The following is a 10,104-nucleotide window of genomic DNA, read 5'->3' as shown; positions in this document are numbered from 1 at the left end:
CCTGGACTATGCTTTTCATACTCTGGATTGCTGTAATGTAGTGGTGGCCGTGGTTTGAGCAACTGGGTAAATCCAGTAAGTGATATATGGTCCTCTTAACTAACTTCCTGTCAGTGACTGTATTTAGCAGTCCCCTCCCTCGTCCCTACGTCACCACAACATGACCACGCAACCGTCTTCGTCAGAGAGAGCAGCGAGTCATTGTTCACGGGTACAGAGACCCGCCTCTTTGTAGCGCTGTCTGCTGATTGGATAAAACGAGTGGGATACTCAAATTTTTAACTGGCAATGACTGCAAAGCTGCATGACTATGAGACCTTTAGGATGAACTGTGCATACTGTTTCAGTGACTGCTGTATGAATATGAGATTTAACATATATTGACAACAAAAATATCACTGACTTCCCCTTTTAATAAAGGAAGGCAAAACTGAGGAAAATCTCTATTGGGGCAATTCAACTGTTTTCCTTTGGTTTGTTATAGCATACCCTTTCTCTTTGCTATTAATTGTTAATCACAATTAATAGCATCACACACATTGTTGTCTTACTACTCTGTTTCATAAAACACACCATGTTGGCCATATATGGCTTTGGGGTAGAAAATGTTAACTTGACATCATTTATATATTTTTAAGGCTTTTTAATTCACCTATATACCTAAAGCACTGTACCTTAAAACTATAAGGTACATCAATGATGACTTATTTACACCTCTGTTACATACACCATGGTCAAGGATGTATGCAAATGGAGTGATTGTTTATGTTCTATATGGTACTAACACATATGCCACTTGTCTCTGTTTGCATAGCCTACATGCAATGTTAGCCTAATTGCAGATTTTCTTTAATCAGTTACACTATAAGATGCATTAAATGGTATATAAATATATTTATTGGGGCATTTATTTATTTATATATTAATTTTGAATTATGGCAGTACGACCCCCTTCCATACACTCATACTAAAACCCGAATGAAGCGGATACAGTGAGTATGGTCTGGATTCAGTTGGCAGTGGCATGTAGTTTCCCACGCTCGCCTGTGGGGGGAGCTCTAACTGTCACTGAGCTGAGCTGTCAGGGAATGAATGTGTACGGGCTAGCCGGCTGGTAGCTGCTTTGGCAATGTTGTCACTATCAGAATGATATCGCAGCGGGACAGAGGAGAACTGGCTCGGTTTTACACTGTCACGGATCCCAAAAAGCACCAGAAAGGCTTCACTGTGTACAAAGTCACTGCGACGGTAAGTGAAGGGAGGACGGCCACTCATGACAACAAGGCTAATGCTATGTGTTGTTAGCATGAGCTGTGCTAAACAAGCTAATATGATGCAAACACAAGTAACGCTAATTTCATCTCTTGAGGGTTGGCTGACAACATTAACAGCCTTTGTGAACACTGCATATGTGGTTTACAGACACATTCAGACCTGTTTTTAACAAAATATAATTTACAATTTATTATAAAATATTGGGCATTGATTTAACCCAAGTCAAGTGTATTGTCCAGTTGCTAACTTACATTAGCAATACTAGCCAGACTAAATCTAATCTAAATGCTGTGTTAATCGCCGGATAGCTGTCCGACTAGCTGTATTTCTGTTATATGTGACAATACAGCATCGACGAGATAATGTTAAGCATAATCAAGCATAATGAATCTGTTCAAGCACTAACATTAATGAGAAAGCTGGTTCATATTGCCATTATATTTTGAGCAATTCAGCAAAATGTATTGTTTGGGGTATCCTGATTATCAAGTCAGACCCGCTTCTTTTTCTATTCAAGTTATGGAGAACTGTCAAACGCCTGGGTCAGTGATTTAAATTCCGTGTATTTGTCCCCAAGAGGAAGGTTACCTCCTATGAAAATACTTAAATTTGGGAGAAAAACACAGACAAAATTCACCTGCAGTTCTCCACAATCAGGCTTTGATTTAAGGATGGCCCTCATCTCCATTACTTATACACTCACAGATCGAGTGCTGGTATAGAGAAGCAGGTCATCTGATGATACAATGAAAATACATATCCCTTAATGCATCCACACTTCTCTCAGACCTCCAGTTAACAGTGCATACATAACAGGTTCACAGTAAGGACACAGGCTGTGCATCTTTTGTCTCCCTGCCTTGCCTGCTTCGACCCTGCTTGTTTTGAGTGTTGGTGATGTCTCGTTCCTACACTCTACAAGACTTCCATCATTGGCTATATAATGCACTCATTGTCACACTCTGAGATGTGTCCCTGCTCAGACTTGTGCTGCAGCATTCACCAGAGAGGCTTGTGCCCCAGTCTCACAAGAAGCAGCAAAGACCTTCACTGCACATCTCAGGATTTTAGATAAGACTCACCCACATTGAGGATATTAAAGTCTTGATTTTCCTTTTATCTTTCTTCCTAACAGATCATCTCTAGAAAGAACCCGGAGGATGTCCAAGAGGTAAGACATGCAGCAGCCATTATATTAACACTGTGACTTTATGAGTGTGGAAAGCAGGAGTCTGATGGACTATTTGGAAGATAATCACTGCTACTATCTCTATATATTATACATTGTCTGTCATTTCAGATTAGACTGTCTGAGACCACACTGTACCAATATTATAAATGTTTCGGTTTTACAGTATTCTTTCATGTTTTTTTTAAACAAGTATGTGTTTAAACTGTCACTGGTTTTATTGAGTTATTGAATAGAGCTAAAGCCTTATGTAATTTAAAATATTTTACAGAATATTGAAGTGTTTCTCTTTCTCAAAATGTATCAATGAGCACGCAGCAAAAGACACGTCCTACATTTGTAACACACTGAGGAATGCAGTCAGGCCTGGAAGCCAGCACAAATGCAGCCGGCATGATGTCAATTATTACTGAGAGCACACATCCCTCCATTAGTGAGCACTGAGCAGCCCTGCAGCTCCTCATAGTAGTGCTCAGGCCAGTTTTTTCTCACGGCAGTAGGCCGAACCTAATTCGAGCAAATCGGACTAGCGTGTCGATGCAATGTCAGGGGCCATTATCTTTTGCTTTGTCCCATAGAGTTTTATCCAGGTTTGAGTGTGAATGCTGTGACTTGTTTTTTTTAAAGTTTTATCATTGCACAAGAAAGTGGTGAGAGGAGGAATTTAACTTGTGGTTTGAGTCACAGGAGCAATAGCTGACGTTTCTGTCATTGTGGTTTCCGCAGTTTCATTGAGTGCTTTTTTGTTATAATATATGGAATATATTGTGCTTAAGTTTTCCCATTGTTGTTGTCATCATTTACCAGACCTAATGAATATTTGAATGATTCGGCCATTTTTAATTAAATCATGTGAAATCAAGATGACTGTGTTTTAAACACAATTCACAACTCCTTCTCCTCCCTATGACAAACTTTTCTCTGTTTCTCTCTCTCTCTCTCTGTCTCTCTGTCTCTCTCTGTCTCTCTCTGTCTCTCTCTGTCTCTCTCTCTGTCTCTCTCTCTATAGATAACAGTATGGAAGAGATACAGTGATTTCAGGAAGCTTCATCAGAACCTCTGGCAGCTGCACAAGAATGTATGTAGCCAGTCGGAGCTGTTTCCTCCCTTCGCCAGGGCGAAAGTCTTTGGTAAGAAACTAACCACCTTAAATCCCTCGATACAAGCATAGATAAAGGTAAAAAAATAACTATTTATTTTATTTTAATTCTTGCATTGTTCCTAGACATTACATTTTGTTTCCCGATCGCTTTGTTTTTTGTCTTTTTTTGGTCCTATTGTACTCTTAACATGTATTTAACTGTTAGCTTTCTTCTATCTAAAGTGATTAAATAAGTACTCTATATGTAAAGTGACAGACTTTGCTTCTGTACTAGACCATAAATGTTGAACCTTTTTAACAACTGGAGGAATGAAGACTTTGCCCCCTTGAGGCAGCTCAGGGTTATTCACTCAGTGAGCACAACTCTTATTTGACATGATCACTTTCTTTATGGCAATCCAACTGTGTGTGTGCGTGTGTGTGTGTGTGTGTGTGTGTGTGTGTGTGTGTGTGTGTGCGTGTGTGTGTGCAGGTCGTTTTGATGGCTCAGTAATCGAGGAAAGAAGACAGTGTTCCGAGGATCTGCTTCAGTTCTCTGCTAACATCCCTGCTCTCTATAGCAGTCAGCACATTGAAGAGTTCTTCAAGGTACCTGAACACACACACGGTCAGACACACAAGTATAATCCCATAGAGTCCATGAGCTGTAATGTTATTTACTATAATAACAATAATAATATATAATAATAATAATATTTGTTTTCAAGGGAGGAGAGGTCCACGACAGCTCAGAGCTGATTGGACCAGCTGAGCCCTTCTCTGACTTCCTGGCAGACAGTTTATCAGACTGCAGCTCTGACGGTAGGGTCACACACAATTACTTGGGATCAGTTTTTCCCTTGAAGGTTCAGTAAGTGAAATGGTTCTTTTAGCTAACTTCCTGTCAGTTACTGCACTTAGCAGTCCCCTCGCTCGTCCCTACGTCACCACATTAATGCACTGTGGTCTTTAAGCAGCGAGTTATCTAACATCATCTCAGATCCGTAAGTGTGATAAAACATGATAAAAACTATCGAAACAGACATTGGGAAGGATTTTTACCTGCTCAGCCATTGTAGGCGCATAAACATTCACCCATCTGTCGCTCTCTGCGCGTGCACCGGCAGTGAGACGTGCCGGTTTGTAGCGTTCTCTCTTCTGATTGGATATCAGTTTGTGGGATACCAGAAAAGTTTATCTGCCGATTACATGCAGAGCGGGTGATTGAGAGACCTGTGTAATGAAGCGTGCACACTATATAAGTGATCACTGTATGAATATAGAGCGATTTAGCACGCATATTTACATAAATATATCGCTTACTTCCTCTTTAATTTCCAGCTACTGTTAATTCACAAGTTCACAGTTTGCACTTGTTTTCCAGTTCAAAGAGACCTCAGTGGTGCCGATGATTTGACCATCACATCTGAATATGGAGGTAAAGTTATGCGTCAAAATAACACCCACTTACATTTAAGCTCAACTAGATTTCAGTGTTTCATATATAGACCTATTAAGAAATGTGTATGAATATATGTGTCTGTATTGACCTGAGCATTGTTTCCCCCCCCCTCCCCCAGGCCCGTCCAGTGACAGCGACCTGACCTCCCTGGCTGTGGACACAGACTCTTTGGCTGGGTTGGATGATGGCATGGCCTCAGGTCGCACCTCCCCAAACCAGCCACACGGGGGAGCCACACACATTAGCAGCAGCTGCAGCCCTCGCTTACCTTCACTTCACGGACACCACCGCCGCAGCCCATCTCCCGCCCCTGTGCCTGTGCCTGGCTCCTCAGCCCCTAACCCAGAGGTCAGCTGGCCAGGCCGAAATACACTATTTTCAGGCAGTCTGAAGAAAGCCAACACTAAGGACGCAAAGCCAGACTATCTAGACAGAGCCGGGGAGCTCATCTGTGTGGCTGTACAGAAGGAGAAAGAGCAGGACTTCCAGGCAGCTCTGTCCTGTTACCGTAGTGGAGTGGACCTGCTCCTGCAAGGAGTGCAAGGTGTGTTTGGGAGAGAGCTGGGAGAGAGCTGGGTGACCTTTCTGTTCATTCAGGGGTCCACACTTGAGTGCCTAATAGGAGAAAAAAAACAATGGAGTTAAACATGTGTTCAAATCCATTAATAGAGGACCCACGTACAGATGCAGTATTGCCAAAATCATATATATTTTTTTCCTATCTACATAATGATTTATTACCCCCTACAAATGTACACCAATGATATATTATGACAATTAATATTTATTTCACTGTAGACCAAAGCTTGAGCAAAAAAGTCTGCAGGGTTTGTATGAAGCTCCTTCCACAGTCACAGAAGACATTATAAAACCTTTTTCACAGACTAAGTAGTACTCACCATGATGATCAGTGGTTGACACTAACGGTTGCCCGCTTGCCCGGGGCAACTGAAAATAATGTTTGGGCAAGTTGAGATTGCCTCTTGGTTGCCCGGACGGGCAAGTGGATTTTAGAGGGTTTGTCTGTAGTCTAGGCTATGTATTCATGTGTTTTACAGTCTGCAAAACATTTTTTTTCCCGCTAACTAACACAAAATAGATCGGCTATATTCGCAATTGAGCAGCTGCGCGCGGCAGCCAGCAGCATCACGGTCGCTCTTTCGCACTCGATCTCTCTATCTCTCTCTCTCTCACACACACACACACACACACTACACACACAGCCTGTGTGCGCGCAGTTTCGCTGTCTACGTTCCGAAGGCCGGCTCTATCCTACGGACCTGGTTCCGCTATATTCAAAACCCAGAAATCAATAACGTTTGAGCTTATCGATACGGCTATGGAGTCCAGTAGGCTAGGTCACATTATATCATTTTAAATATCGAGTCGGGTCATCTTCATCTAATTAGGCCTACTTCAGCGTATTATTCCATCACTGGACCGCATCACGGACTGTAAAAGTGTTTTACCTTCGACTGTCTTGAAGAAACTCCTTCAACCCGCTCCGTCTCCAAAAAAAAAAAAAAACTTGTCTGCTGAGCCGCTGCCGCTGCAGACGGGCTCCGCACCGTCTCATCATTCATTCAATGCAGCGGTGATCAACAAACGAGAGACTGTAGCAAGTCCCGCAGTTAAAAAATCGGATAGTTTTTAAATCCATATTAAAATCTGCAGGATAAGACCTAGTTAGCTAAAAAAAATCGCAAACGGTTCAAATGTGATGTGTTCAGGTCGGCTCAGTAAAATGATTATTAGGCACAGGTCAATAAAATGACATCATGATGTGTTCAAATGTAACATCAAGAAAATAAGAAATTTTAGTTTTTCGCGGGAAGCTTGAATAATAGCCTACAGTTTGGGTAAAAAAATTGTTTTCCCAGCAATATAAACTAAATAGTAGGCCTAAATATGGAATTATGACCTGCTTAAAGTCCTATCCTGAGCTCTGCTCATCATATAAGCAATTAAAGCAATAATACCAGTTCTCTTTAAACAAAATAATAGAAAGGTATCGATAAAGATTTGGATTGTGGAGTCTTTATAATGGTATCAATATGAATAGAAATGAATGATCCCCCTCTTACTTACAGTATAACTGGGCAATAGCTTTAACATGGTGGACTTTAATCATTTTATGCCACACGATCACTTTTTGGCAATGTGACCGTTTTAAATAAGTAAAATTGTTCTGTGGAAGCTAACATTCAGCTTGACTCTGAGCTAGACTGAGTTTTCTGAGCCCCTGGGCAAGGTGCATGGCAAAAAGAGGCCCTTTCACGATGCTGCAGCAGGACCAAGCGCTTGGTGTAGTGTGTGATGTCATGATATATAGGCTTATATGAATTGTTGTTCGTTGTATGTGGTCAGGATGAGACTAGTAAGCAGTGTTTGCATTTAAGAGATAAGAGATCGCTAAAATGTATAATTCAATTAGCCTATACTGTATAAATCATTGTTTAACAGTTTTTTTGGGCAAGTGAACACAACATTCGGGCAAGTAAAACATTACCTGTACTTGCCCTATGGGCAAGTGCATTTGAAACCTTAGTGTCAACCCCTGATGATCACTAGTAAATCCATTAAACATTATCCATGCCCCACAGGCACTGCAGAACATGACTCAAAATGTGTGAACAGTCCCCCTAGAATACAGGCTCTCAACCATTTCAGATGTAGAATTCGTGAACAGTCTATGAATAATATGTGTATTTTGCTTTATTCTTCCGTAATATTGAAATAAGTAAAACATTATTTTCGCTCTACTTAAAAAAATAAACTGATTGCGTGGTTAGTGCAGTGTTTTAGAGGCGTATTGAAGGCACAAGCAAATGTGCCTGGTGGTGGCGGTGGATGGATGATTATTTCTTGTCAGATAACATACTTTGTGGCACAATGCTGCCCGGACTAGTTCTGGGGTCACGGCCCGGTCATTGAGAAATCACTGCCCTAGAACATCCTGTAACTAATCCAGAGTAACATCAATTGATCTATCTAAACTCATTACTTTTCTACCAAGTAACAAATACTCACTAATTTCTGTGTTCTCCAATGGGTGCCCTTGTGTTTATGAAGGATGGGATTCTATTCTTTCATGGGCTCTTACTGTGGCTCAGGTGGTAGAGCGGGTCGGCCAGTGATCCAAGGGTTGGCAGATCGATCCCTCCTTGGGCAAGACACTTCACCCACCTTGCCTCATGTCAATGTGTATGACTGCTGTATGTTTGAGGTGGTGGTCGGAGGGGCCGTAGGCACTGAACGGCAGCCACGCTTCCGTCAGTCTGCCCCAGGGCAGCTCTGGCCATTATCGTAGTTTACCACCACTGGTATGACTGTGTATGAATGGATAGAACCTGGAACTCTGTAAAGCGCTTTGAATTCTTCGAAAAGCGCTGTATAAATCCAATCCATTATTATTATTACTAATGACTTTGTGTCTGTAAATAACACAGAAGTAGTTAAAGCGGCTACGAGTAACATTTAAATATCTTTTAAACAGCCTCATGTTTCCTCTCATAATCATAAATTACCTTTAACAGCAAACGAGACCATCAGTGCAAAGAAAGACGTTTTTATATAGTTTTTATTGCTGCATTTGATCTGGTCGTACACCCAGTCCGATTTTCGGTTCACGCGTGCATGCTCTATGGTCACATATCCGTATTGGTCACAGATTTCAGTGTGGCGCAGGAACGTGAATTGAGAAGCCTATCCCTCCTGGTGAGGGAAGGCGAGCGGGAGCCTTGTTTGAGACAGTTGTTTGTCGTCATAATGACTGATAACGGGGCTGAACCATAAAAGAAAAAAAAGAAAATGCAATGAAGAAAAGCTAAAAGGGAGGGCGTTGCCAAGCAACGTATACACAATTTCACGCAGCGAAACTAGACTGCAGTGTTTACTCCTAAATGAATGAGCGATAGCCTACTAAAACAAAGTTTACTTTGCCTCACCAGCATCATCAGATTACCATTATTCATCGGAAATAGTCATTATTTACAACATAAACACATTACCTCATCGTGATCCATACTAACTGCCATCTCTCGTTCATTCACTTTGTGTGAGGACACGGGGACTCGTTCAGCTCCGTGAGAGGTGACAATGCATCAACTCATTGCAATCAGGTGTGTTTAGCACTTACTGGCATTAGTTGATGCTGTGTCACCCATAGACTCACGGAGCCGAAAAGAGTCCGGTGCCCTCACACTTTCAACACACGGACACGCACCATATTGCTTCCTGATTATTTGAATCTTGCACTCCCTGCACGAGCTACAAAACAGCTTCACGACAGCTGGCGTCGTAATAATACTACCGCTTTTGTTCAAAGGTGTCGCCAACGTGCCGATTTACTCGTAGTAGCTTTAAGTACAGAAACTTGCTGCTGCTGCACTATAAAAAACTGCTTCGCAAAGATAAAAACAATGATTGACCTCACCTTTTACCCTTCCATTAGGTGAGCCCAGTCCCACGCGGCGAGAGGCAGTGAAGAAGAGGACTGCAGAGTATCTGATGCGAGCAGAGCAGATCTCCAGTCAGCATCTCAGGAGCAACATGGGTCAAGGCTCAACACAGACAGTGGTGAGTGGGAGGGGAAATGTCACAGTATGCTGCCTATGGCTTATTATGCAAATGTGATTTATGTACACTGCATCCACTGGGGTCCTCTAACCACTTCAGGCAGTATATCCAGGGCCGCTGCTACGCTTTTGGGTGCCCTAAGCAGAAATTGTCAGTGATGCCCCCCCACCCCACCCCCCCAAAAAAAAAAAAACACCCAGAAGCTCGCGTCCGCAGGGCGCGAGAGAAATTTTTTTGCCATTGCAAGATCTCTGCGACTGCTTTTTGGCACATTTGCCAGCATTTACTAACAGAAAGAACAGCTTAACTTGTGAAAAAACTGCCTTTGCAAAGGAATTGAGTGATAGGATCATAGACTGATTATGAGATAATGGGCCCCTGGGCTTACACTCTTAAAGGGCCCCCCACTTGTCCCTATCCAGTCAGGTACACTGAATTTTCTACACGGATACATACAATTAATGGCAAAAACATATTAAGGAAGTCAGTGTTTCCCACAGGATTTTGGGGTATTGTTGG

At 42.1% G+C, this 10,104-nt stretch overlaps 1 protein-coding gene across 1 annotated transcript in view; it reads left to right on the top strand.

Moving 5' to 3' along the window:
• Window positions 1-1,104: 1,104 nt before the first annotated feature.
• Window positions 1,105-10,104, top strand: part of rps6kc1 (ribosomal protein S6 kinase polypeptide 1) — a 30,567-nt gene continuing 21,567 nt past the window's right edge. Inside the window, exons 1-8 of the mRNA XM_080047852.1 lie at window positions 1,105-1,248; window positions 2,411-2,446; window positions 3,474-3,594; window positions 4,039-4,154; window positions 4,274-4,367; window positions 4,930-4,983; window positions 5,126-5,551; window positions 9,461-9,585. Of these exons, the coding sequence (XP_079903978.1) occupies window positions 1,147-1,248; window positions 2,411-2,446; window positions 3,474-3,594; window positions 4,039-4,154; window positions 4,274-4,367; window positions 4,930-4,983; window positions 5,126-5,551; window positions 9,461-9,585 (1,074 nt within the window). The 5' untranslated portion in view covers window positions 1,105-1,146. The remainder of the gene's footprint in view (window positions 1,249-2,410; window positions 2,447-3,473; window positions 3,595-4,038; window positions 4,155-4,273; window positions 4,368-4,929; window positions 4,984-5,125; window positions 5,552-9,460; window positions 9,586-10,104) is intronic.

Source organism: Ammodytes marinus (genome assembly GCF_949987685.1).
Source record: "Ammodytes marinus genome assembly, chromosome: 19".
NCBI classification, from domain to species: domain Eukaryota; kingdom Metazoa; phylum Chordata; class Actinopteri; order Uranoscopiformes; family Ammodytidae; genus Ammodytes; species Ammodytes marinus.
Note: the sequence above shows the minus strand (reverse complement) of the source record. Positions and strands in the feature narration are given on the sequence as shown.